The sequence below is a fragment of the Bubalus bubalis genome, chromosome 3, assembly GCF_019923935.1.
Source record: "Bubalus bubalis isolate 160015118507 breed Murrah chromosome 3, NDDB_SH_1, whole genome shotgun sequence".
Lineage (NCBI taxonomy): Eukaryota > Metazoa > Chordata > Mammalia > Artiodactyla > Bovidae > Bubalus > Bubalus bubalis.
Genome location: NC_059159.1, coordinates 23,940,059 through 23,967,804, shown reverse-complemented (window position 1 = coordinate 23,967,804; position 27,746 = coordinate 23,940,059). Strand labels below are relative to the sequence as shown.

The 27,746-nt window shown below is 51.7% G+C and overlaps 1 protein-coding gene across 6 annotated transcripts in view; it reads left to right on the top strand.

Moving 5' to 3' along the window:
- The window catches only part of ARHGAP23 (Rho GTPase activating protein 23), an 81,308-nt gene extending 54,844 nt beyond the window's left edge, over positions 1-26,464 (top strand). For all 6 annotated transcript variants that reach the window (XM_044939033.2, XM_044939034.2, XM_025280243.3 and 3 more), the window contains 9 exons: positions 1,634-1,789; positions 6,734-6,812; positions 9,360-9,433; positions 9,704-9,793; positions 10,444-10,569; positions 16,671-16,712; positions 17,266-17,362; positions 19,431-19,462; positions 23,977-26,464. In XM_044939033.2, the coding sequence (XP_044794968.2) occupies positions 1,634-1,789; positions 6,734-6,812; positions 9,360-9,433; positions 9,704-9,793; positions 10,444-10,569; positions 16,671-16,712; positions 17,266-17,362; positions 19,431-19,462; positions 23,977-25,005 (1,725 nt within the window). In that variant the 3' untranslated portion in view covers positions 25,006-26,464. The remainder of the gene's footprint in view (positions 1-1,633; positions 1,790-6,733; positions 6,813-9,359; positions 9,434-9,703; positions 9,794-10,443; positions 10,570-16,670; positions 16,713-17,265; positions 17,363-19,430; positions 19,463-23,976) is intronic.
- The last annotated feature ends 1,282 nt before the right edge of the window (positions 26,465-27,746 follow it).

Below are 27,746 nucleotides of genomic sequence, written 5' to 3'. Positions count from 1 at the left end.
ACATTTCTGAGCCTGCTTTTTTGTTGTTGTTATATTCACTATTTTATTTTTTAGATTCCACATATAAGTGATATACAGTATTTGCCTTTCTCTGTCTGACTTATTTCACAGAGCATCATGCTTTCCAAGTCCATCCATGTTGCTGCAAATGGCAAATTTTATTCTTTTTTATGACTGTGTAGTGGAGAAAGCAATGGCACCCCACTCCAGTACTCTTGCCTAGAAAATCCCATGGATGGAGGAGCCTGGTAGGCTGCAGTCCATGGGGTCCCTACAAGTCGGACGCGACTGAGCAACTTCACTTTCACTTTTCACTTTCATGCAATGGAGAAGGAAATGGCAGCCCACTCCAGTGTTCTTGCCTGGAGAATCCCAGGGACGGCAGAGCCTGGTGGGCTGCCGTCTATGGGGTTGCACAGAGTCGGACACCACTGAAGCCACTTAGCAGCAGCAGCAGCAGTATTACATTGTATACATGTACCACATCTTCTTTATCCATTCATCTGTTGATGGACATTTAGGTTGCTTCCATATCTTGGCAGCTTTAAATAATGCTGCTATGAACATTGGGGTGCATGTATCTTTTCAAATTAGTGTGGTTTATTTTTTCTGGATATATATCCAAGAGCGGAATTGCTGGGTCATCAATCAGTTCAGTTCAGTTCAGTCGCTCAGTCATCTCTGATTCTTTGCGACGCCATGGACTGCAGTACACCAGGTCTCCTGTCCATCACCAACTCCCAGAGTTTGCTCAAACTCATGTCCATTGAGGCGATGATGCCATCCAACCATCTCATCCTCTGTTATCCCCTTCTCCTCCCGCCTTCAATCTTTCCCAGCATCAGGGTCTTTTCCAATGAGTTAGTTCTTTGCATCAGGTGGCCAAAGAATTGGAGTTTCAGCTTCAGCATCAGTCCTTCCAATGAATATTCAGGACTGATTTCCTTTAGGATGGACTGGTTGGATCCCCTTGCAGGCCAAGGGAATCTCAAGAGTCTCCTCCAACACCACAGTTCAAAAGCATCAATTCTTCAGCACTGGGTCATATAGTAACTCTATTTTCAGTGTTTTGAGAAATCTCCATGCTGTTTTCCACAATGGCTGCTTCAATTTACATTCCCACCAAGAGTGTACAAGGGTTCCCTTTTCTTCTTATCCTCGCCAACTTTTGTTCTTTGTGGTCTTTTTAATGCAACCATTCTGACAGGTCTGAGGCGATATCTCACTGTGGTTTTGATTTGCATTTCCCTGATGACTGGCGGTGTTGAGCATCTTTTCATGTGCCTGTTGGCCATTTGCATTTCCTCTTTAGAAAAATGTCTGTTCGGTTTTTCTGCCCATTTTTAAATTGGGTCATCTGTATTGCTTTTGGCCTTGACCTGTGGATTGGAGGATCTTAGTTCCCCAACCAGGGATCAAACCTGGGTCCCCAGCAGGGGATGCATGGAATCCTAACTGCTGGACCGCTAGGGAATTCTCAGGTTGTTTGTATTTTTGATGTTGAGTTGTATGAGCTGTTTATGTATTTTGGCTGTTAATCCCTCATTGACCAGTCGTATCATTTGCAAGTATCCTTTCCCAGAGAATGCTGTTCTTACCCTGCCTAACACCCCTGCCCTGCCTGTGTCTCCAGCGTGTCCCCTTGATCGTGGCCGCATGCTGTCGAATTGTGGAGGCACGGGGGCTGGAGTCCACGGGCATTTACCGAGTCCCAGGCAACAATGCAGTGGTGTCCAGCCTGCAGGAACAGCTCAACCGTGGCCCCGGGGACATCAACCTGCAGGATGAGGTGAGTCTGATTCAGGGGTTGGTCCATGGAAGGGGGCCAGTGTGGTGTGTTCATTGTACCCTGTGATGTGCCTGGCACTGGGCCAAGGCACCAAGATGGGCACGACAGGACTTGCCTTTGCAGACCAGCCGCAGGGATGGGCCTCAACCCGGCTGTAGCCCAACAGGTGGATGCGGTCAGGGCCTGGGAGCCCTGAAGCAGAGGCTGGCGGGTGACAGGTTTTTGGGCCTGGGCCTGGAGGATGAGTAGAGTTCATGAAAGCCAGGGAAAGCCAGGAAAGGGCCCTCCAGTCAGGGAAATGGCCTGGGGAAAGGCGTGGCCCTGGAGGCTTGCTGGCACTCACCATGCCGTCTCTGTAAAGGGACAGGTGGCGAGTGTTCCAGGCTTTGGTTATGTGGCCTGTTGTACACCCTCCTCCTCCTTGTTCTCTTCCTTCTTCAGCTCCACAACGTTTATTTGTTTATTTATTTACTTATTTTTGGCTGTGTTGGGTCTTCATCGCCGCCCAGGCTCTTCTCTAGTCGCAGCGAGTGGGGCTACTTTCTAGTCGTGGTGTGTGGGCTCCTTAGTGCCGTGACTTCTCTTGTGACGTCGCACGGTCTAGGACTCATGGGCTCAGGAGTTGCAGCTCCTGGGCTCTAGAGCATAGGCTCAATAGTTGCGGCACACGGGTTTATTTGCACCACAGCACGTGGGATCGTCCTGGCTCAGAGGTTGAACCCACATCTCCTGCATTGGCAGGTGGATTCTTTACCACTGAGCCACCAGGGAAGCCCTTCTTCACAACATTTTAAAAATGCAAAACCCATTCTTACCTCGAGGGCCACACAAAAACAGGTCATTGGCTGGATTTGACCTTTGGGCCATGGTTTGCAGACCCCTGGTTAAAAGAAAGGGAGTATATGGTGTTTGCTGGAGTGGCCAGCAATGTGGGTGGCTGATCAGATGAGACAAGACTAGCTTGTGAAGGGATCTGACAACCACACTTAAGAGTTTGAAGCATGTTATAATAACAATGGAGTATAACCTTTAAAAATTGTGAATCACTATGCTATACACCAAAATCACTGCAGATGGTGACTGCAGCCATGAAATTCAAAGACACTTACTCCTTGGAAGGAAAGTTATGACCAACCTGGATAGCATATTCAAAAGCAGAGACATTACTTTGCCAACAAAGGTCCGTCTAGTCAAGGCTATGGTTTTTCAGTGGTCATGTATGGATGTGAGAGTTGGACTGTGAAGAAAGCTGAGTGCCGAAGAATTGATGCTTTTGAGCTGTGGTGTTGGAGAAGACTTTTGAGAGTCCTTTGGACTGCAAGGAGATCCAACCAGTCCATTCTAAAGGAGATCAGTCCTGGGTGTTCTTTGGAAGGAATGATGCTAAAGCTGAAATTCCAGTACTTTGGCCACCTCATGCGAAGAGTTGACTCATTGGAAAAGACTCTGATGCTGGGAGGGATTGGGGGCAGGAGGAAAAGGGGACGACAGAGGATGAGATGGCTGGATGGCATCACCGACTTGATGGACATGAGTTTGAGTGAACTCCGGGAGTTGGTGATGGACAGGGAGGCCTGGCATGCTGCAATTCATGGGGTCGCAAAGAGTTGGACACAACTGAGCGACTGAACTGAACTGATGCTATACACCTGGGGGCTTCCCAGGTGGCGCTAGTGGTAAAGAACCCACCTGCCAATGCAGGAGATGTAAGAGACGAAAGTTTGATCCCTGGGTCGGGAAGATCCCCTGGAGGAGGGCATGGCAACCCACTCCAGTATTCTTGCCTGGAGAATCCCATGGACAGAGAAGCCTGGTGGGCTACAGTCCATGGGGTCATGAAGAGTTGGACATGACTGAAGCAACTTGGCACACACATGCTATACATCTGAAACTTATATAATACTGAACATCAATTAGATCTCAATTTTCATGATAAGACATGTTTAAAGCAGGAAAAAAATTACATAGAAGGACTCTGGTTCAGTTAAGATAGAGAAAGCACACTCTGACCAGTTTTTCCTAGTGATTACATCTAAAAATCCTGGACAGAGTATATAAAGTAAATGTCAAATAACTCTGAAAGGTGGGTAACAGCAGACTGGGGAGGAAGGGTACAGCCTTCCAGAGGTCAAGGCCATCTAATGCAAACTCCCAAAATGTCTGTCTTGTCTAAAAATGTTTCTGTGCTTTCATTACAACTTGTCCTTTTTAGCTATAGAGAGAAACACAGAGAGAAATGTCTCTGTGTTCACAATCCTGTTTTGGTATTTCCTCCAGAATTCTACTCTATCATCTCCCCTTTCTCTTGTGCTGTGAGCTGAATCATGTCCTCCCAAAATTCATACATTGAAACCCAAACTGCCAACATGACTGTATTGGGAGTAGGGCCTATTGGGAGGTAATTATGGGGAAATAAAGTCAGGCTGCAGTATGATAGAGTGAGTGTCCTTGTGGAAGGAGACACCGAAGAGCTCCTCTCTTCACCCTCTCCACCTCGTGAGGACACAGCAAGAAGGTGACTGCCTGCAAACCAGGAAGAGAGCCCTCACCAAAAACTAAATGGGCCGGCACCTGGATCTTAGAGTTCCCAGCCTCCAGAGTTGTGAGAAAAGAAATTTCTGTTGTTTAAGCCAAAAAAAAAAAAAAGAGTTTGCAACAGTTTAAATGTCAATTATATCACAATAAAACTGGGGGAAATATCCAAATAAACATTTCCATTTAAAAAAAGAGTTTGCAGTAGGGCCAGTGTTTCCCAGAATCCTAAGGTTCCCCAGAGGTGCTGTGGGAGGCTGAGGGCAGGTCAGGACCTGCGTCCCTGCCTGAACTGGAGTAACCTGCTTTGCTCTGTCTCTTTTTATTCATCTTTGGCTGTGCTGGGTCTTCGTTGCTCTGGGTGAGCTTTCCCTAGTTGCCGCCAACAGGGGCATCTCCTCCTTGTGGTGTGCAGGCTTCTCGTTGCAGGGGCTTCTCTCGTTGCGGAGCAGGGACCCTCGGGAACTCAGGCTTTAGTGGCATTGGCTTCAGTAGTGGCAGCACGTGGGCTCAGCAGCCATGGCACACAGGCTTCCTTGCCCCGCGTCATGTGGAATCCTCCTGGACCAGGGATCAAACCCACTCTCCCCTGAATGGCCAGGCGGACTCTGCACCACTGGACCACCAGGGAAGTCCTTCTGTCTGTTTTTTTTAATGTCGATTTTTTTCACATTGGGTTTTCTTGGATCATTTTACTGGACAAAAGATACTCTGCTGGAAAAGATGTTTCAGAAAACCATGAATTTGGGCAGTAAAGTCCTATGAGTCACATACTCTGAAGCTGTATGTGAAGACATAAGACAGTCTTTCTGCCCTTGGGAAGGAACTCAGGAGACAAGATGAGCACATGTGAAATAGTGGACAAGAGAAAAGGCTGGTTCTCATTAGGGACCAGATTGTGTATCACAGAGAGGGATCTGAGTGTCAGAACAGAGAGTGGACCCACCTCTTGGGCTTGGCAGTGGGGAGGGTGAGGCCCAGGGCCGAGGACAGAGGGCTTTTGGTGGCTTCACTAAAGCCTTTGACCTTGAGCTAATGGACAGTGGTGAGCCTTGGATGGTTCTTCAGTTGGGGAGGCATAAATGAGAGTAGGGTTTGAGAAGCAGGGCTTTAGCGTATGCCTAATGGGTGTGTGGGCTTCCCTGGTGGCTCAGCTGGTAAAGAATCCGCCTGCAATGTGGGAGACCCTGGTTTGATCCCTGGGTTGGGAAGATCCCCTGGAGAAGAGAAGGGCTACCCACTCCAGTATTCTGGCCTGGAGAATTCCATGGACTGTATAGTCCATGGGCTTGCAAAGAGCTGGACACAACTAAGCACCTTTCACTTCACTTGAGTGGATGTAAACTAAGGAGGCCCAGAGCAGGATGTCTAGGGAAGAAATTACCCATCTTGTGGGAGAGGGGGTCAGGAGGACTCAGTGGTCCAAGGGGGATGAGGAGGATGGGAGCAGCTCTAGGACTTGGCTGCACGAGAGGGAAGAAGGAGGAGTAGGAAAGGAGCCAGAAGTTTGAGCTGCAGACTGGTGGTATTTGTCCCTGGCAGACCTGGGGTGTAGGGCAGGAAAGAGGATGTCATGTAGCAACCTGTTGGACTTGGGCTTGTCGATGGAAATTCAATTAACTATCAGTTAAGAAGAAAAAAGTGTTGAGCTATGGACCCATTGTAATGAGTACTATATTGCTGAGTTGTGTGTCTTTGCTCGAGGATTCTGTTGCTTTCTGAACATGCGTTATTCTGAGCAGTTCCTATCCAGGGAGGACTTTGCATTGGGTGATGGCGCCCCCTGGTGCACAGAAGGGACACTGACCCGGCTATTCTTCATTCTTGTGTTCAACAACCATTTGTTTAGCCCAGTTTCTCAACCTTGACACTTTGGGCAGAATAACTCTTTTTTTGTGGGAGGTTGTCTTGTGCACTGGAGGAAGTTTAGCAGCACCCCAGGCTTCTGTCCACTCGATGCCAGTGGCGTGCCCCAGTTGTGAAAACCAAACAGTTCCAACGTCCCTTCTTGAGAATTCGTGATTTAGACCAGCAGGAGTTGGCACCAGCAGGTCCAATAGGCAGGCTCATGTGGGGGTGGGTTTTGCTCACTTCTGTCCCCCACAGTGCCTGCACCAGGGAAGGTATGTTCTTTCTGTGGAGGGACAAATGTCCAAGCCCACTGGGCTGGCTGGAGCAGGGGCACTGGGGCTAGGGGCTCAAGGGGCTTGGACCTGGCTGGGGACTCTGTTCTGCTGTAGTGGGTATTCTTAGCCCAGTGACCCTTGGTCTGGGCAGAGCTGGGTATGGTATCAGTAGATCCCAGAGAAGGCCAGAACCAGGCTGGACTGGGCTCTAGGGCTGGACCAGCATGGAGGCGTAGGCACCGGGGCAGGGCCTGACTGCAGCCTTATGTCTTTGCCCCCTCCCCAGCGCTGGCAAGACCTCAACGTGATCAGCAGCCTGCTCAAGTCCTTCTTCCGAAAGCTACCTGAGCCTCTTTTCACCGACGGTGAGTTGGGGGCGGACGTGGAGGATGGAAGGGGGAGGGAATACTGTCTATGGTGCATCCTGACTGCTTTTTAAATTGAGTGTGTGGTTTTACTTTGGGGGTTTAATACAAAAGAAACACATGCTTGTAAAAAACTTCATCAGTACCGATATAAATAAAATGGACACAGTCATTTTCCCATTTCCTGTCCACAGAGATTATCCTAACATTTTCTGGGCATTTACCATGTGCCAGGCACTACTCCCTACAAATCCATGAGGAGGTACTATTATTTCCACCCCATAGATGAGGGAGCTGCTGCACAGAGAGGTTAAGTGACTTGCCCGAGGTCACAGAGGTTGCAAGTGTCAGAGCCAGAATTCGACCCCAGGCATCTGTCCCCAGAGCCCAGCTCTTGGCCGTTTGCTGAGCTCCTTGTTAACAGTGCACTGTGTTCGCTTCTAGACCCTGTTACATGGGGCTTCTCTCGTGGCTCAGCTGATAGAGAATCCTCCTGCAATGTGGGAGACCTGGGTTGGATCCCTGGGTTGGGAAGGTCTCCTGGAAAAGGGAAAGGCTACCCACTCCAGTATTCTGGCCTGGGTCACAAAGAGTTGGACACGACTGAGCGACTTTCACTTTCCTTTTTCCTCTTACACGTGTGACAAAGACACACGTGCCTACATAGGGCTTGCAGTTGGGTGATGCTGGTAGCTGTTTTATCTGGCTCTGAAAGGAATAAAGCTGCAATGATAGCACTTTCCAGTTTCTATAGTATAGATACTCCTGCTGTGGCTGGCTTCAGGATCCCAATCTGCTATCACCGACATGAGCTGGGACAAGACAGACATAGCCAGTTGTCAGGAGTCCTGTGAGCGAGTGGCTCCGCTGCTTGCGTGGTTCTCAGGAGAAGGAGGCTCGTTAATTTTGAGATTCATTCGTGTCAGTACAAAGAGCTCGACCTTGTTTTCCTTTTAAATCAACCACATAGTGTTTCCCAGCCTGAATAGACAGTAAGTTGTCTAATCACTCCCCTTGTTGTTTAGTTGGTGAGTCGTGTCTGACTGTTTGGTACCCCATGGACTGTAGCCCACCAAGCTCCTCTGTCCATGGGATTTCCCAGCCAAGGATTCTGCAGTGGGTTGCTATTTCCTTCTCCAGGGGATCTTCCCAACCCAGGGAGCAAACCTGTGTCTCCTGCTTGGCAGGCAGATTCTTTACCACTGAGCCACCTGGGAAGCTCAATCACTCTCCTACTGATGGATATTTAGATTGTCTTCACATTTTTGCTATTTCAATACATGTTATAATGATTTTCCTAGACTGTGTCCCTGCATGCCTGGACCAGGGTTCCAGAGGTAGATTCCTAGACATGGACTCGCTGGGTCAGAGTCCTGGAAAGCATTTTTGAAAGCTAAAGTCAAGCTGCATGCCGAGGAGCTGACCCAAGCTCACACTGCCGCTGGTGGTGTAAGATACTTTACTTTCCCACGTCCCCATCACACTGGATGATGTTATTAATATTTTAAAGTTTTGCTGATCAGAGAGGGGAAATGGCATCTCACCGTTGTTTTCATTTTCACTTCTGTCATTACTAGGAGATTAACCTTTAATGGATTCTGTGTTGAGATACGTACACAAACAGTGTTTAAGAATACCTTATGATTATAAAAATATTTTCTTATTTTTCCCAATACTTGAATAAGTATTATTTTTGACTCTGTAACGCAATTAAATTTGTTTGTATATTACGTAAGCTAGAAATGGATTTATTTTCCCGACAAGATAGCCAATAGTCCGCGGGACATTATTGACACCACCATCCTTCCCCACTGACTTGAAGATCCCCTGAAGAAGGGCATGGCAACCCACTCCAGTGTTCTTGCCAGGAGAATCCCATGGACAGAGGAGCCTGGCGGGCTGCAGTCCAGAGGGTCGCAAAGAATCGGACACACTTTTTCCTGTAGATCCACAGGGCCTGTCTCCCTCCTTTCAGTTCTGACCCTTCTTCCCCTTTCCATCAGCGTCACGTTGCCTGAGCTGTATGATCGTTTTAGTCCATGTCAGTTTCTCACAGGCAGGTCCTCCCTCATCATTCTTCCCTTGGAGAATGTTCTTGGCTGTCTTTGCACATTCTCTCATCCAGATGTATTTCAGGATGAACTTACCACGTTCCCTTTTTTAAAGTTCCCCGTGGACTTCTTCTGAGGGGAGGTGGGGGAACCCTGATACAGATGGGGAGGGGTGTTTGGAGGCTGAAAGGGCCCTCCCTCTTTCTAGGTAACCTCTCTTCTAACCTCATGGTGTCCTTGTCCTGGAGCCTGGGGCAGGGACCCCTTCTCCAGGGTCAACAGGCAGCTGAGGTCTCATTTCTTCCCAAACGAGCACACCTGGGCTTCTCCAGGTCAGGCGTACCCCTGAGGGCAGCTGCGGTGGGTTTGGTCACATGAACTCAGGGCCCTGGAGCCCCCCTCGCACCAACTGAATGACCTCAGCACAAACATGACCTCCCCGCAGGGCCTCCTCAGCCCGGAAGCCCCCCTCTCTAAAGAATCCTCACTGTTCTAGACAAATACAATGACTTCATCGAAGCCAATCGCATTGAAGACTCGAGGGAGCGCTTGAAGACGCTGCGGAAGCTGGTAAGGAGAGGGGTTGCTGCTGGGCCAAGGGCAGACTGGACAGGCGAGTGCCGCGCCCCCAGGAGCCCAAGCCCAGTGCCACCAGCTTCCCCTGTGACTTTGGCAAGCCCTTCTCCCCTCAGGGCCTCAATTCCTCCATCTATCCCCGGGGGACAGTTAGAGAGTGGGTTCCAGATCCCCTGAAATATGGCAGTGGAGCCCCTTTGAGGGGCGGTGGGGAGGCAGAAACCATCACAGCCTGGTCCCATGCCCCTTCTTTCTCCCACCCAGATCCGGGATCTCCCAGGACACTACTATGAAACACTCAAATTCCTCGTGAGTCATCTGAAGACCATTGCCGACCACTCGGAGAAAAACAAGGTGGGTCCAGCTCTAGTTTGAAGTGTGGGGGAGGGAAGCCTAGTGGGGTCTCCTCAGTATATTCTATTCAGTAAGCTCCTCCAGGTCAGGTAACCTCAGGCTTCACTGGCCCCGCCCTCCGACCTAGGGGGTCCTTCTGTCCCGCTGCCCCCACATACTGGCCAGTACTTCTTCCTGAGCCGGCTCCTGAATTTCTGAGGGTCTTCAGAGGCGGAGAGCCTCAGACTCTGTCTGGTGCAATCTACCCTCTGACTGAGCTTGGGTCCCTTGCGTTGCGTTTTCGTAAGCAAACCCCTATATCTTCTAGTTCTGCAGGGGGATAGAATGAGGGGACATACAGGATTCCTGCCAGTCCAAAACACCCTGGGGACGTCCAGTGGGTCTTCACTCTGGCCTCTCCCATTGCTAGACAGTACGGGTGTGCAGGTGGGGAACTGCCTGTGAGAGCTGGGCCTGGGTTGAGTGGGGCCTATTCTCTACTTACCAGGCACCTCCATGCCCAGCAAGGAGGCACATGGCCCCAGGCCAGGACCAGCTCAGGATGTGGTCGGGCTGGGGGCCAGAGGGGCCCAGAGTCGGGGAGGCCCAGGGGCCTGGAGGTCAAAGCTCACAGGGATACTAACCCCGATCCGCTTCCCTCCCCTGCCCAGATGGAGCCCCGGAACTTAGCCCTGGTCTTCGGGCCAACGCTGGTGAGGACGTCTGAGGACAACATGGCAGATATGGTGACCCACATGCCTGACCGCTACAAGATTGTGGAGACGCTGATCCAGCATGTAAGTGGCCTCCCTGCGCCCTGGCTCCTGCTCGCTGGGGTGGGTGTGCTCAGGGAAGGATGTGGAAAATGCTCCGGGGGTGCAGGAGGCCCTTCAGAAGCAGTAGCCCGCACTTTAAGGCCAGGCGGGTATGAATCCTGAATGCCTGTCCCCAGCGGGAGAACCAGGAGGCTGCTGAGTTTCCAGGATGTGTGTGCGGGACAGAGGGAGGAGGAAGGTCAGGGAGAGCTGCTGCTGGGTTGGAGGCAGAAAGGGTGAAGGAAGGGGGGTGCCTTCAGGTGACCCGCGGGAGAGGTGTCCAAGCAGAACCGGGCGGACAGATGGGACAGCACTCTCCCTGCGGACCCACTGAGACTTTAGGGGAAAAATGGCGATTCCCTGGGGGATGGGAGGCAGATGGGGCAGGGTGGATGATGGGCTGCGGCAGGATCTGGCTGTGTGGTCTCCGTGTCTTGGGCTGGTCACCTTCCTCCTTAAGGCTGCCTGGAGGCCCCACAAGAGCCTGTGATTTCTAAGTAGTCATATTATCCACCACAGGATGAGAACCCAGAATGGCCAGCAGAAGGCGCAGGAGGCTTTTTTTTTTTTTTTTTTCTTTTAAGCGCCAAACCCAGGTCAGCACTGCCCCCTTCTGGGGGCACTCAGAGATGTTTTTATGAATCATTGATTTTTCCATTTCCAAATCTAGGTGGGACCTGTGGTTTAACCCACAAAGAATGGAATCAGAACCCTCCTGCCAGGAGAAATAAGATGGGCAACTGGTCAAAAAAAGGGTTTGCTTCCCTGGTGGCTCAGTAGTAAAGAATCCACCTGCCAATGCAGGAGATGTGGTTTCGACTCCTGGGTTAGGAAGATCCCCTGCAGTAGGAAACGGCAACCCACTCCAGTAGTCTTGCCTGGAAAATCCGACGGACAGAGGAGCCTGGAAGGCTACAGTCCATGGGGTTGCAAAGAGTCGGACACAACTGAGCACATATACATAACAAACAACAACAAACAAGGGAAAGGAACTTCAGCTCCCCCACCTCATAGACACTTTAGGGAAGGGAATAAGCCAGGTCATGTTACTCCTGTTTTACAGATGAGGAAACTGGGGCTCAGAGAGGCAAAGTGGTTTCTTCAAGATTACACAGCTATTAAGTAGCAGCCTCAGGATTTGAAGGCAGGTCTGTTGGACCAACTCCTCTGCTTTACTCCCCACTGAATGGGAGGGCCGACTCCTGGGTCCACCCTAGAGCTGGCTTTTGAGTGAGCGAGGTGGTCAGAGTTAGCTGAGTGAGGCCGTGGGTAGACTTTGGTCATGCTGGCTGGCCTTGCCTGCTCCTTTCCTTCCTTCACTGTGTGTTAGAGCTCTGAGCCATAGGAGGGTATGTCGAGGCCTGTTCTCACTCTAACATTGGGACCACCAGCCCGGAGGCCCACTCCAGTGCTGCTGGGGAGGCCAAGGCTGCTGGGCAGTGTCAGGGATCCTGATGAGGCCTTGGTCTGGGGAAGCTTTCCTCCCTTGGAAAAGTTCAGCTCCCCAAACGAGGAACCCATGCAGCCCCCATGAGTGTATGCTTGGTGGGGAAGGTAGTGAGGAAGAGAGGGAGACTGGCCCCCTGACTCCTAGCGAAGTCCAAAGAAACCCAAAGCCTTGGTCAGCTGGGGTGTCAGGACCTTCAGGGAGATGGGAGGCCCAAAGTGTGTCCACTTTCCCTACCCTAGGGTCTCAGGGGGACATCCCCAGCCAGTGGCAGCATCTTTTCTGGGTAGGGTGGGGGAGGTGGAGTACCTTGGTCTCCTTCATAGGTGTAACCCCAGCACTGACCCTGTGCCTGGCATAGAGTGAACCCTCAGTATTGGTTGAATGAATGAATGAATAAATAAATGAATTGTTGTTGAGGTTATGCCAGTCTGGGCATTCCCACTGAGGAAATCATTTCTGGGGAATGACCAAACATGCACCTCTCCATTTTCTGCTCCATTGGCATTAAAGTAATCAGCCCTGGATGATTGTCAGTTGTCAAGAAAGTGAGCTGCCTGTTCATTCACACTGAGCCCACTGAGCCCACCTACCCAAGTTGGCCAGTCTGTCTAGCACAGAGACTCTTGAGCCAGGGTAATCCCAGTGTAGTCCCGAGCCCAGGCAGGGCAGAACTTGTGGCAGCAGTTGTTCTGGCTCTGAGCCCCTGGCCAGTGAGCGGGTGGTTGGAGTTTGTGGGTGACTTGACCTCCCGTCCCACTGGGAGGTTCAGCTGTGACCACCCCTGCCTCCCTGCCTGGGGCTCCTGTGTTCCATGGAATTTTTGGACAGCAGAGCTGGAAGGGGCCTTAAGTTATGAGACCTGACCTTACATTGTATAGAAGGTGGAAACCGAGGCTTAAAGAGGAATGGTGACTTGCTCAGGGTCCCACAGCAAGATATGGCTGAGTTATGAGCAAACCTAAGTGTTCAGCCACCCGGCAGCAAGTCACCAGCCAGCTCATACCCATGATTACTAAGCCAGCCGAAACCGAAACAAAGACCATGCTGAGGCAATTGTTCATTTATTCACTCAGCAAACGTGGTGATTCCTACTGTGCATGCACTGGAATTTCTCAACCTGGCACTAGTGACCTTTGGGGCCAGATCATTGTTGGGGGCTGTCCTGTGGCTGATAATATGTTTTGTGGCATCTCTTGGCCAGATGCCAGGAGCCTCCCTCCACTTGTAACAATTGAAAGTGTCTCCAGACATCACCAAATGCCCCCTTGGAGGGGCACAGTCACCCTAGTTGAGAAGTACTGATGCAGGGGCTCAGGATACTGCCCCTGGAGCAGTCTGCCTGAGGTTGCACCCTGGTTCTGCCCCTTATATGCTGTGGGGCCTTGGACAAGTTAGTTACCCTTTTTGTGGCTCTGTTTCCTCACCTGTTTGTCTCGCAGTGTTATTGTGAGGGTTGCATGAGTTATTACCTGGAAGGCACTTAAAATGGTGCCTGGCAGGTAGTAAATGTTATGCAAGGGTTAGCTTATTGATCGCCATTGCCTTCATCACCATCATGTCATCGTTCCATACCAGATACAAATGCAGGTGCTGGCAGCCCAGAGATGAATGGAGCTCAGACCCTGCCCTGAAGGCACGCTGCCCAGTGAAGGCAGCACTTCTGGGCTGTGTCCAGGGAAGCCACAGGGAAGGACCCAGCCCAGCCCTGGGTGCAGGGCCGCGACCAGAGTCAGGGAGTTCCTGAAAGGCACTAGGGTTAGCCAGGCAGAGAAGGGAGAATGAGCATTCCAGGCAGAGGGAACAGCATGGGCAAAAGCAGGGCGGCCTGAGCTAGTGTGAATTCTTCCAGAGAACCACGGGCCATCCGGAAGCTTCCCATAGACTTCCAGAAGCTTCCTGTAGCCTTCCAGGTTCTCAGAGCACTTTCAGGTACTCTTAAACCTGAGTTAGAGGCTGCGTTTTTAGGGCTCCTTCTGGACAGTCTGTCTCTAGGGACTGCACCTTTTAGTAATAGCTAACATTTATTATACACTACTGTGTTGTACTAAATGCTTTACATACAGTATTTCTTTTTCGCTTTTTTAAAAAATTAAGATGTATTGACATATTAGTTTCAAGTATACAAAATGATGATTCAATATTTGTATAGATTGTGAAATGATCAGCACGAAAAGTCTCATGTCCAACACCATACGTAGAAAATTTTTTCTTTGATGAAGCCTTTTAAGATCTACTCTCTTAGCATCTTTGAAATATACAATACAGTATTATTAGCTATAGTCTCCATGATTACATCTTCACGACTTCTTTATTCATTTTACAATTGGAAGTTTATACCTTTTGACCACCTTTGCCCATTTCAGTCACCTCCCCATCCCTTTTCCCCTGGCAGCCAACAATCTGTTGTCTGTATCTATGAGCCTGGATTATTTTTTTTCAAATTCCACATGTAAGTGAGATCTTACAGGATTTATCTTTCTCTGCCTGACTTTGAATTTCACTTAGCATAATGCCCTCAGGGTCCATCCGTGTTGCTTCAAATGGCAAGGTTTCCTTCTTTTTTATTGTTGGATAGTATTCCACTGGGTATATAGACTGCATTTTCCTTATCCATTCATCCATTGATGGACACTTAGGTTGCTTCCGCGTCTTAGCTATGGTAAATAAGGCTGCAGCAAACAGGGAGGTGCATACATGTTTTCATTCCCTTCAGATAAATACCCAGAGGTGAATTTTCTGGGTCATATGGTAATTCTATTTGTAATTTTTTGAGAAGCCTCCATACTGTTTTCCATAGTGGCTGCACCACTTTACATCCCCACCAACACCGCACATGGGTTTTTGCTAAATCCTCGCCAACACTTGTTATTTCTTGTCTTTTTGATAATGGCCATATGGTATTTTATTTTAATCTTCAGCACAGTTCTCAAAGTAGATACTCATGTATCGTGCCCATTTTAAAGATAAGTAAGTAGACTCAGAGAGGTGGTTTACCTGAGGTGAACTGGAGCCCGGAGTGACCGACTCCAGATCTTGCATTTCCCCCTCGTTGTGTCTCTTTTTTCCTCTGTCTCTGCCTTGTTCCTGTTCTGCGCTGCTTATTTGAGTTAATCATATGCCTGATTATGATGAATAATAACTGAAGTTCATGACCCAAGGTCATAATCAACTTTGCAAGTCTCCTTGTTTCCTCCCTTCATTCCAAAGCCCACTCAGCAGCCCCCAGTAATTACCACTCTAAAATAGGCTAATGCGTGTCTTTTCAATCCACCTTCTACATGCTAATTTTAAGTATAAAGATACCCATAAATATAAATAATACTCCCTCTGTTTTAACTTTCAGTTAGTGAGCTTAGCTCATTTACTTTTTGTAATTTCTGTACTGTCAGGACTTATTTCTGCCATCTTAAATGGCATCTCCTGTCTACTACATTTTCATTTTATTTGCTTTTTTGGGTCTTTCCTACCTTTGTATGGGTTGATTTTATTTTCCTGATATAAAACTTACACAATTTATAAAACCCATACTTATGTTGAATGATACAATTGCAAAAAGCCTGTAGTCATGTTTAATTTTTACTATCAATTTCTAAAGTTTATCAGTATCCACGTCTTCCTTCCACCACATCTAAGAGTCAAGTACCTTAGTATATTTTCACCTGTCACTGGTTCCTCCCTATGAATTTGAAGTCCACGTTGTCACGGGTATACTTGGTGTCTGTTTGTATATGTGTGTGTGCGATCATTGCTTAGTTTGATAACAATTGACTTTTCTACACTATTATCCCTCTTTACTTCTTAGAACTTCCTACTCTTTCCTGGATTTATTTATTTACTTGCTCATGAGCTCAGCTAAGAGAATCTTCATGTAGCAAACTTTCTGATGTGTTAGAATAGCTTTATTTCGCACTCAAATTTAAATGAGAGTTTAGCAAGATATAAAATTCTAGATTCAAAATCTCTTAAATTTTAGTTCAGAAACACATCAAAAAATATTACTTTCGTGTCGTCTTGTATCTGTTGCTGCCGAAAGTTCTAGTTAAGGCTGATACCTGTTCACATGTAAGCAATGTTTGTGTTTTTCAGCAAACTTTTAGGGTGTTATCATCAAAATATATTTGAGTGGGATTTTTATTTTCTATTCTGTTTGGCACATATGAGAACACCCTTGCCTGCCTGACCCTCAGGGAGCCTCCTGACACCTCACTGTTGGCACTTGCCTTATCGGGGGTTGGGGGCACTAACCCTGTTGGTGTGGAGCCCAGCCTGGGGTGGGATGCACACAGCTACAGCCGCAGGGGCTGGCTTTCTCCCTGCAGCGTAACTCGCTGGCACTAGATGGCGCTGCTGCACCCCTCTCTTCTGGTTTGCAATAGGGAGTGGCTGTGGTGATGCGCAGGGACCGTGCGTGGTGAAAAACAGGCAGAGAGAAGCTGTCCTGAGCCAGGCATCTCTCTGTACTCGGACCCTCTCCCACTCCAGGCTGTGTTTCCTTTCCACACTGGGTCCCAACTTTTCCATCAGGTGCCTGAGTGGGTCCTCTGAACCGAGCAGTTTGGGAGCTCTTGTCTCCCTGTCTTCCCTCAGCTCCTTCCCACGCTGATTCCATCACTTCCTTTTGTCTCCTCTGCAGTCAGACTGGTTCTTCAGCGACAGCGAGGACAAGGGAGAGAGAGTGAGTGATGCAGAGGGGCCGTGGGGTGGGGTCAGGTTGGTGGTGGGCCCTCATCCCAGGTGGGTGGGGTGGGCAGGAAGTCTGAAGCGGGAGAAGGTTCCTGCCCTTAGGACATCCCAGTCTGTTGGAGGAAGCATAGGCCCTCTCCTCAGGAGCCTCCAGTCTGATGGGAGATACAGCCCTCACTTTCGTGAACCCCAGGTCTGAGGGGGAGATAGAGGCCGTGCCCTAAGGAATCTGAGTCCAGTAGCAAAGACGGACCATGCCCTCCAATCTTATGAGGAGGATAGAGGGCTTAGGAAGGTCCAGTCTAATGGAGGAGACACAGATCCTACCCTCAGCGGAGGGAGCAGCTCGGCCTTTAGGGTTCAGCCAAGGTGCTGGGGAAGGCAGGGACATGTAGGACTGCCCTGGAGTCCCTGACTGATGAGGGGACACTCCTTGAGCCTTCTCTAATGGAGGAGACCTGTGCCCTGTCTTCAGGGTTCCCCGTTCCGAGGGGCTTGCAGTCGCCCATCTGAGGCTGTGGGCCTGACCCTTCTCCTGTTTGCAGACCCCTGTGGATGACAAGGAGCCTCAGTCAGTGCCAAACATCGAGTACCTCCTGCCTAACATTGGCAGGACAGTGCCGCCTGGAGAGCCGGGCTCAGGTGAGAGCACGGGCCCAGGAAGGGGTGGAGAGGCCATGGGATCTGCATTCCTGAGGGTCCCAGATGCCTGGCCAGGCGCCCAGCTGCCCTGCTCCTGCCCCACGGGGCCCCTCCCTGCCCCCACCACTGGGCTGGGCTGTGGCGGGGGCTTCCGCCTCCTTGGCTGCCCTGGGCTGGGTAGGACCTTTGTTTTCACCGGTTTCTTTCTTGAGCTTTTCGTTTCTCGAGGGCTGTGTCCTGGGCACGTGCCTCTTTTTAATTTTTCTTCCTTTTCTCCTTGCACCCCTCCTCCCCTCCTCCCTCTTCTCCCTGTGCCCTCCCCCCATCCCCTGGATCCTGCTCTTCTCTTCTCCTCCCTTCCTTCCTCCAGCGGACCTGTTGGAGATTTAAAGGGTACAGTGTGGCATTGCGACCTCGGTCACTAACAGTGGCGGGTGATTATAAGAAGGCTGGGCAGGCATGGGGCGGGGGGCAGGCAGAGCCGTCCAGGGCGGTGAGGACCTCTCCCCAACAGTCCAGCTCCCCATGCTTGTTAACAGTGTACCGGCCTCCCATCGGAAAGTCCCTTCTCAGGAGGAAGGAAGCACTTGCTAGAGCCAAGTTGGGGCCCCTTGCCAGGAAGCCTGGGCACCACATGGCTGCCCTCCACAGCCCCCCGGCCCCCCCACTCTATGGCTTTCTCTCTGTGCTGAGCTTGGCCACTTCTGATTATCTGGGTGGAGGAGGCTTGGATGGTAGTGGGACCCAGCATCTCCAGACTTCAGTGATGCCACCCCAGAAGCCTCTCTGCATCTATAGCTCCTGCGTCAGCCGCCTCTGAAGGCTGGCTCTTCCTGCTCCTGAAATCAGAGCCTGGTCACTCGGCCCCTAGTCCTGCTCCCAGGGGTCTGGCTGTCATAGTAGAGGAGTCCAGGGACAAGAGGGTAGCCTTCTGGCTCTAACCACTAACTCCCCACTCTGTGGGTGACCTCCCCCCTTGTGTCTCTGACAGAGGCATACCACAGCACCCCTAGTTGCAAGAGGCAGGCTGGGGAGGGGGCCAGAGGACGTGGGGTGGGGATGGCCAAGAGGAGCCCCCCGTCTCTTCTAATCACCTGCTGCCACTCTCCTGCCCGTGTGTGTCGCTGTGTGGTCAGCCCATCTGCTCTCACTGTGTGCAGGGGAGGGCTGGGGAGGAGGCATCTAACTTGCTTGCTGGAGAGTGTGGATTAACCGCACCTGCCCCCCTTCAGACCCCCAGAGATCCTTGGGTGGGCCTGCTCCCTCCCCAGTCCTGGGGACAGCACTGCAAGACTTATTTCTGGGTCCTTCCCCACCCCAGTGTTAATAAGGGAGTGGAACCCGCATTCCTTCATAACTTTGATAATAAACAGGGGCTTTGCCCCTGAGGACAGCCTGACCTCTGGTCTGGAGGTAGACGCTTTCCAGGCTGTAATCACCAGCCCTCCCTACCTCCTGCCCCTCCCATTTCCTGTCTGCCCTGTGCCCCATCATTCACGTGGTCCCTCTGCCCTCTCATGTCCCTGATGTCGGGGGGGGGGGTGGGGGGTGGGGGGGGGGTGGGGTGGGGGGGGGTGGGGGTGGGGTGGGGGGGGTGGGGGGGGTGGGGGGGTGGGTGAGGGTAGGTACAGAGCGCCCCTCTCTGTGCACTGTGTGGTCTCCATATTTCCAGAGCATCTGTGATTTGCTGTGTGTTGTGGTGGTTTCTGTGAACTGCATCTGATGTTTGGCGTTTTCTCTCTAGTGCTTCAGAGTAACAGGGACACGAGGGGAGGGGAGAGGCCAAAGAAAAGTCCGCCTGCCCTTAACCCTGGGCAAATGCAGGTCCAGGGGCCTGATGTCACTTCCTGCTTCAAAAGGAAGTGGTTGATTGACATCCTTCTCCGCTCCATCCTTATCCCCCAGGAAATGACATCAGAAGTCCACCGAGCTCCCAGGACCTGGGGAGAGCTCAGGTTTCTGAACTCCCTGGTTTCTGAAGCCGTTGAGGAGAGGGAATTGTGTTCACAAGAATCAGCCTTCTCTTGCCCAGTCCAACTTTCATTTTTCCTTTGTTTCTTACCAACAGATTCCACCACCTGTAGTTCAGCCAAGTCTAAGGTAAGTGCCAGAGCGGTTCTGAAAGTTATATCCCTGTACAAGCCAGCCCACTTGCTTTTTGGTCACAACAGTTGGGAGAGTTGTGATTAGAACCTTGAAGAAGATTGCTAGTCACTGGGAAGGAAGGTGGGAAACACCTGAGTGTCCAGGGTAAGCTGAGGTCGCTCACCTTGGCGTGCCTGGGGAGATAACTGATGAAGTAGAGGCTCTGGCTTGGGAGTTTGGTGGCCCGAGGCAGTGTTGCCTACTCGTTAGGAGCACAGACAATTGTGGGCCCACGTCCTGGCTCCACCACTTAGTAGCTTTGGGACATTAGGCAAGTTATTTAGCTTCTTTAAGATCCTCAGCTTCCTCATACTATTTATAAGGATAATATCTACCCTCATAAATGGGGTTAACAACAACTATAAGTGATATAATGATTGTTTTTAAGGTCTTTGCAGAGCCCAAAGCAAATGAAGGGAAATAATAAAGATAAGAACAGAAATCAATGACATTGAAAACAATGAAGCCTAAGCTGGTTCTCTGAACCAGGTCTCATAGGCAGCTAGTTGCCTGTTCCAGAGCCTGCCCAGTAGGGCAAGGATGCCTGCCCCAGATGAGCCCTGCTCGACTGTTAGGTTAGAGCTTGAAGGCCAGGGGTATGTAAACAGAAATTTATTTTCTCACAGTTCTGGAGACTAGAAGTCCAAGATCAAGGTGTTAGCATGGTCAGTTTCTGGTGAGAACTGTCTTCCTGGCTTGTAGATGGCTGCCTTCTCACCATGTGCTCATATGGCAAAGAGAAAGGGAACAGGTGTGCGTGTGAGACAAAGAGCAAGCTCTCTGGTTTCTCTGCTTATAAGGGCACTAATGCAGCCATAAGGGCCCCACCCTCCTGACCTCATATAAACCAAATTACCTCCCCAATGTCCCAAGTACCATAACACTGGGGGCTTAGGGCTTCAACATATGAATTTGGGGGTGGGGAACAGTTCTGTCCATGGTAGTTGGTGAAATCAGCTAAATGTTGTCTGGTCAAACTGGGCTTATTTCTTTCTGGATCTCTAAGCACTGGCTGAGTCCCAGCAAAATCAGTGTGCCTGACACCAAGCACATTATGTTATCTAGTCATTATATTCATTATATATCAACATATATTATATATTCATTATTTATAATAAATATTCATTAGTTCATTATATGTCAGATGAAAGCCCAGAAGGAAGGAAGGCTGCTCTAGTCTAGTGCAGAAGTCCACTGTAACCTCTCCATAGAGCCTCTGCTTGCACACCTCTGGCGACAGGGAGCTCACTTCATCACAAGACTTATATGGCAGGGAGCAAATTAATTATAGTGACCTGAATTTAGTTCCTTGTCACCTCAACCCCTTGCTCATGCCAGACCCCTGGTTTCCTGTTTTGGACTGGCCCCTCAACCTTTATGTCAACCTGCTGACCTCTGTATTCCCTAGAAGTGACCGTTCTGACCTCATTGCTTCTGTAACTCGCCAGGATGAGAGTGTAATTTGATCAGACGAGCCCAGCGGTCTCTCAAGTCTCCCAGAGAGCACAGGCCAGGAAGGAAGGCCGGGGAAGAGGCCGCCATGTGCCTCACGCTGGTTGTAGCAGTGCTGCAGCTCACACAGCTTTAGGCGGTGCCTTCTAGAGTCACACAACATGGGCAGCCGCGGCCCAGGAGTCGCAGGCCTGTGAATCCTGAATCCCTGGCAGACTCCGGTTTTCTCAGAGCTAACTGATATGAGAGAGGGCGGCGGTCATGGGAGGCAGTGCTGTGTCTCCGTCCCCTGCAGGCTGACCTCGTTTTCTTACACTTTGCTTTGTGCTTTACGGCTACTGCACTTTTTTTTTTTTTTTTTTTTAACAAATTGAACGTTTGTGGCAACACTATGTTGAGCAAGTCTGTTGACACCATTTTTCCAACAATATTTGCTCACTTTGTGTCTCTGTTCACACTTGGATAATTCTTGTGCTGTTTCAAACTTTTTCATGATAATTACATTCATTATGGTGTTCTGTGATCAGTGATCTTTGATGTTACTTTTCCAAAAAGATTATGATTCCCTGAAGGCCCAGGTATTGTTTAGTGTTTCTCAGCAATGACGTATTTTTAAATTAAGCTACGTACACTTTTTTAGACATAGTGCTAGTGCCCACTTAATAGACTGCTGTGTGAACAGAACTTTCATATGCTTTGCGAAACCAAAACATCCATGTGACTCGCTTTATTGCGGTATTTGCCTTATTGCTGTAGTCTGGAACTGGGTCTGCAGTATCTCTGAGGTGTGCCTGTTATACTGTGGCTGCAACAGAAGGTGGCCTGTGAGAGGGGTGGCAGGGCAGGTCATTCATTCCAGCCCAGCAGGGGACCAGTCCCAGCATCTGCTTCTACTGAGCTTCCTACGTTCGTTCACCTATTTGTTTAATCACTGAACATTTCTCGAGTGCCTCTTATGTGACAGGCACTGTACTAGGAGTCATGGATGCAAACATGAGCCACACGACCTTGCCTTTGAGAAAGGACTCAGGGTTTGATACAGATGATGTGGAAACAAAGCTATTCTGATGTGAGAAAGAGCTGCTGTATGTGTATTTTCAAAGGTCTATGTAACAGGTAGAGAAGGGATTTCCCAGCTTAGCCAAAGGGAGAGCTGGGTGGGAGGCTGCTGTACAGAGGATGCTGTGTTTGCGCTGTGCCTAGTAGGTGGACTTAAGAGTTCATCCCATAAATAGGGTGAGGAGTGGGGCACGACTAAGGGCTTCCAGTGTTAAAGTGCAAGGCCTATCAAGGGAAGGGTCTGAACCGCCTGAGTGACGGCTGTGTTTAGTTGGGGTCAGGGCAGAGAGGCCTCAGGCAGGTTGTGAGGGCCCTGTGTCTGTGCTTTATCCTCATGGGGATCTCGTCCTGCAGAGGCCGGAGGCAGTCAGATTCTTGCCTTGCCTTAGAAGGACTGACTGCTCTTGAGGAGGAGGGGCTAGGATGAGGCAAGGGTGGAGGCAGGGAATCCTATTTGGAGAGGGCAGAAAGGTCTAGAAAAGGCAGAGTGAGGGTCTGAACACAGGATAATGGGGATGAACCACTTTGGGAGTCATTTCTGGAGAATCTAGAAGGAGGAGGGGAGAGGGAGGAGTCAGAGTCACCTGAGGTAAGGACACGAATGTTGGCAGTCTAGGGCAGGGGTAGGGAATGTAATGTGGCTCCAGGTAGGTGAGTTTCAGGTGCTGGCAGACCCCTTGGTAGAGGCAGATTTGCAGTTGGAAGAGGAGTTCTGGATGGAGCTCAAGAAATAAAGAATTTGGTGTTGGAGAGAGAGACCTCGGGGGCAGGATATTCCCAGGGAGAGAGAAGAAACAAGGGGCTGAGAACAGAGCCCTGAGAACATGGCTTCTTAAGGGGTAGGAAGAGGAAAACGAGCCTCCCAGGAGACAGAGGAGAGGCCAGAAAGGCAGGATTAAAAACCAGGTGGAGGAGGCAGTGATGGGCAGCTTGGGCTCTGCTAGGGGATCATGGAAGGCCAGGACCAAAAACCACCCACGGGCTCAGCAGTGAGAACAGTGGCAGAAAGCTGCCCACGTTGCAGCTGTAAATCACAATTTGGGAGTGGCTTCAATCCAAACCATCGGGTTGTGCAGGATTCTTAAGCCACTTTTGGCAGCCGAACTGGTGGTTGGATTGATCTGGAGTTGGGGATTGTGGAGGTGGAGAGCTGGTGGGGAAAAAAAGTGAAAATGTTAGTCACTCAGTCCTGTCCGACTTTTTGCGACCCCATGGACTGTAGCCCTCTGTTCGTGGAATTCTCCAGGCAAGAATACTGGAGTGGGTGCCATTCCCTTTTCCAGGGGATCTTCCTGACCCAGGGATCCAACCTGGGTCTCCTGCATCGCAGGCAGATTCTTTATCATCTGAGCCACCAGCGGGGTGCTGGTGGGACCACAGAAATGCTTAGGGTGTGGTGGGAAGGGACATGAACTTGGGTGGGTTGCCACAGAGAGGCTGTTCCTACTGAGTAGGTGGAAAGGCAGGTTTCCTGGTGAGACTGAGTGGAGAGGAAGGGAAGGAAGAGTTATGGTCAGAGAAAGGTGCAGGCTCTGGCATCATAACCCAGGATAGTATACGTGAAATGGGTTCAAACTGTCAAGTGTCATTTCGCTGTTTAGAGTCTATTATTAGTAGAGCTTGAATCTAAAAGGATTTATGCCACACTGGATGTGGAAAATGGAATGAAAGTTGGGGCGAGGTGAGAAACCAGCCCCCGGCTCGCAGGAAAAAGCCGAGTCTGGATTAAGACCAGAGGAGGCGCCAAGGAGGCTTCAAAATTGAGGGGGCGGGGGTGGTAGGCTCTAGAGCGGATCTGGTTGGGACCTCCGTCCGGGGGTGGGAGGGAACAGCGGACGGTGCAGGTGGGGGTGCTGGGCTTGGCTTGGCCCTGTCAAGATTAGGTGCTGTGGTGTGGGAGGATGTAGGGTCTGGAGCTTGGAGGGCGCCCCCGGCACATTGACCTGTCTCCCGCACAGGGCTCATGGGCCCCCAAGAAGGAGCCGTACACCCGGGAGATGCTGGCGATCTCCTTCATCTCGGCGGTCAACCGCAAGCGGAAGAAGCGGCGGGAGGCGCGGGGACTGGGCAGCAGCACAGACGACGACTCGGAGCAGGAAGCGCACAAGCCTGAGGCGGGGGCGCCGGCGCCGCGGGCCCAGGACCGGCCGGAGGGGCAGCGGCCGGGAGCCGCCGCCCCCGAGGCCCCCGGACGCCTCAGCCCCCCGGCGGCGCCGGAGGAGCGGCCGGCCGCGGACACGCGCTCGATCGTCTCGGGCTACTCCACCCTGTCTACCATGGACCGCAGCGTGTGCTCGGGCGCCGGGGGCCGGCGGGCGGGCGCGGGGGACGAGGCGGACGACGAGCGCAGCGAGCTGAGCCACGTGGAGACGGACACGGAGGGCGGCGCGGGGTCCGGGGGGCGCCCGGCGCGCCGGCCCTCGTTCAGCTCGCACCACCTGATGCCCGGCGACACCCTGGCGCGGCGCCGCCTGGCCCGGAGCCGCGCGGACGGCGAGGGCGCGGGCGCGGCCTCCGGGCTGCCGGGCTCCGCCTCATCTAGCAGCCAGGAGTCGCTGCGCCCCCCGGCGGCCGTGGCGGCGGCGGCGGCGGCGCTGGGCTCACGGCCCTCGCGCCTCGAGGCGCTGCGGCTGCGCCTCCGCGGCACCGCCGACGACATGCTGGCCGTGCGGCTGCGGCGGCCGCTGTCCCCCGAGACGCGGCGGCGCCGGAGCAGCTGGCGCCGCCACACAGTGGTTGTGCAGAGCCCGCTGACCGACCTCAACTTCAACGAGTGGAAGGAGCTGGGAGGCGGGGGTCCTCCGGTGTCCGCGGGCCCGCGGGCGCACAGCGACAACAAGGACTCGGGCCTCAGCAGCCTGGAGTCCACCAAGGCGCGGGCCCCGTCGACCGCCGCCTCTCTGCCGCCCGCGCCCGGGGACCCGGGAGCCCCGCAGAGCCAGGCCCCGCGCCGCTCGGCCGCCTCCCGCCTCCATCAGTGTCTGTGACACCAACCGCGCCGGTCACCCCCCTCCCCGCCCCGGTTTCCCAGGAGTCGTCTTTGCCTGCACCCCTTCTCTAGTCGCCCATAGGAGCATCCGGGTGCAAGTGGGGGCGCTGAGGCCGCGTCTCTGGTTTGTGCGCTGGAATTGGTCGGGAATGGCCAGAGGAGAAGCCAGGGCTGGACACGGAGTGTGAGTGGAAGGCAGGGGCTCCGAGGCTGAGGAGACCGAGAAGGGTTAGGCTACTGGGGCTCCGTGCAGAGCTGTGAGGGTCTCTGTCCCCTGGATAAGTGTGCCCTTCTGGGCCCTTGTGTCTGCACTTAGGGACCCTTATCGGCCCATGGGGTGTGGATAGGGAGCCCCTAAGGCTCAGACTAAGGAGAAGACACTGGGTGATGCTGGCTCCTCACGCCTTTCCTCTGTCCTCCCCTCCCGCATTAGCCCCTAGCTGCCAGCTAAGGCGGGGGTGCGTGTGTATGTATATTGGGGGAGAGGAGGTGGGGCGATAGTGTCCGTGGGGGCGGGGTGGTGTGTGTGAGTGTGTGTTCTCACTGTCCAAGTGTTTCCAGTAGCAACTCCTGCCACTCCTGCCCCTTTCCTCCCCCGCCCCATCAGGGCTCCCTGTCTTCCCTGCACACGGGATCCTGCTCCCCTGCTGCTTGTCAGAGCCAGAGAAGGGGGGTGGGGCCCCTCCACAGAGGCAGGACTGACACTTACCAGGGTTACTCCCCACACCAACCTTTTCCCAATCTTTACATTACGACCGTGGGGAGCTGCCTGTGCCCCAGACCATGGGGAGGGTCCAGAGTCCCCCCTGCTAGACCTCTTGCCGCTTTTTGTTCTTCCAGCTGCGCCTGCTCCTTCCACAGCTCAGGCACACGGGCCCCACCTTCTTCCCTTTAAGAGGGAGGGTAGAAAACATCCTTGATGTCTAAGTGTCTGTCTCTCACACTCTCATTCACTCACTCTCTCTCTCACACACACACAGATAGATGGATGGGATCTGCGCTGGGCTGCTCCTTCAGGAAGGCCAGGACCCAGCGCCCTCTTCCCCCCACAGTTGTAAATAGATCTCAGATCACAGGCCTCTCCACCCATGTCCTCACTCATCCCAGGGAAGCCCAGGGGGTTGTGAACCCACTGCCACGTCTATCGGTCCTCTTGTTTTATGCAAAGATTTGCTGTAAAGTAGATTTCTTGATCCTCCCTCCCTCATCCTTTATTGTAAATATTGTCTCTAAATGTGTAACATATTATAAAGAATTTATAAGGATTTTTAAAGATGTTTTGCTCATTTAAAAAAGTGTTGTAACAGTGTTGAATAAGCCTCTGCCCCAAGTCCGCATGTCTCCTTTCACTGTGTCCTTGACACACCTCTTCTAGGCGCCAACTAAGATTTCCTGCTTCTGAAAAGTCCTGTCTGAACAGTATAGTCTATATCTTGGAAATAAATGGCCTTCCTTGAGGCACGAGTCAGCTGTCTCACTTGTTTGGGAGGGAGGAGAGGGACAGAGTGGGGCTGGGAGGGGTTGAAAGTGAGGTACCTGGCCCACGGAGCAGGGGCAGTGGGGCCGGGCCAGGTGGTGACTTAGTGGAGACAAACCCCTGCTTCCTGGTAGCTTGGAGGTGTCCTCGGAGACTGGCTTGAGCAATGACTTGGGCACAGAAGGTAAGACGGAAGGGTGCTGACCCTCATCACTGCAGAAGATTTTCATGCACCTGCTCTCTTTTCCTGCAGAGACCAGGAAGGGCACAGGCACCTTCCTTCTCAGGGCTGTCTGGACCTTCAGAATGGTCCAGAGGTGCTGGCCAGCAGAGAGGAGGCTTTGGGGAAGCCCAGGGTCCTCCCTCCTGGCCAGCTGTCATCGCCCTTTGTCTTATTCACATATGTAAGCTTACAACCTGGGATGGGCTTTCATCCATGTCATGTCTCTATAGTCGCTCCTGCCAGCTTCAGGCTGCCTCTGATGACGCTAGTAGCCATCTGTAGGAAAAACAGATGACAGTCATCAAAGAGAACCTAGGGAGGAGCTTGGAACTGGGAAGAGCTTAGTGGTTCACTGAAATCTGCTTCCTTCTTCCACCTCTATCCCAGAGGTTGTTTTTGATTGGCACATGGGCTAAGAGCTAGTGTTATTGTGGGCTCACACCAGCCTCCAAGGGCTTTATATGTCCTTAATTAATCCTCCAAAACTCTTTGGAGCTATGGTCACAACACTGTTGTCTCCATTTGTATATGTGAGGAAACTCTAGACACAGAGAGATGACATACTTGTCCAGGGTCACACAGCTAATAAGCGGTGAAGGCAGGATAAATCTAAGCCCAGAAAGCCATAAGGGCAGGGTTGCTGCCCACTGGCCTTCCTTCATGCTATAGTAGGCTTTGCGGGAGAACAGATCAAAAACCGGGTTTCTCTGGTGGCTCCGTGGTAAAGAATCCGCCTGCCAATGCAGGAGACAGCTTTGGTCGCTGGGCCAGGAGGATCCCCTGGAGGAGGAAATGGCAACCCACTCCAGCATTCTTGCCTGGAAAATCCCACGAGCAGAGGAGCCTGGCGGGCTATAGTCCATGGGGTCACAAAAGAGTCGGACACGACTTAGCAACTAAACAACGACAGATCAAAACCCTGTGCTTTTCTTCAAAACCAGAGAGAAATGAAGACATCTCCAGTAAAGAAAAGCAGGCAATTTCTCATTAGCAGGTCTGCCCTATGAGAAATCATGGAGTCCGGTGAGCTGAAATGAAA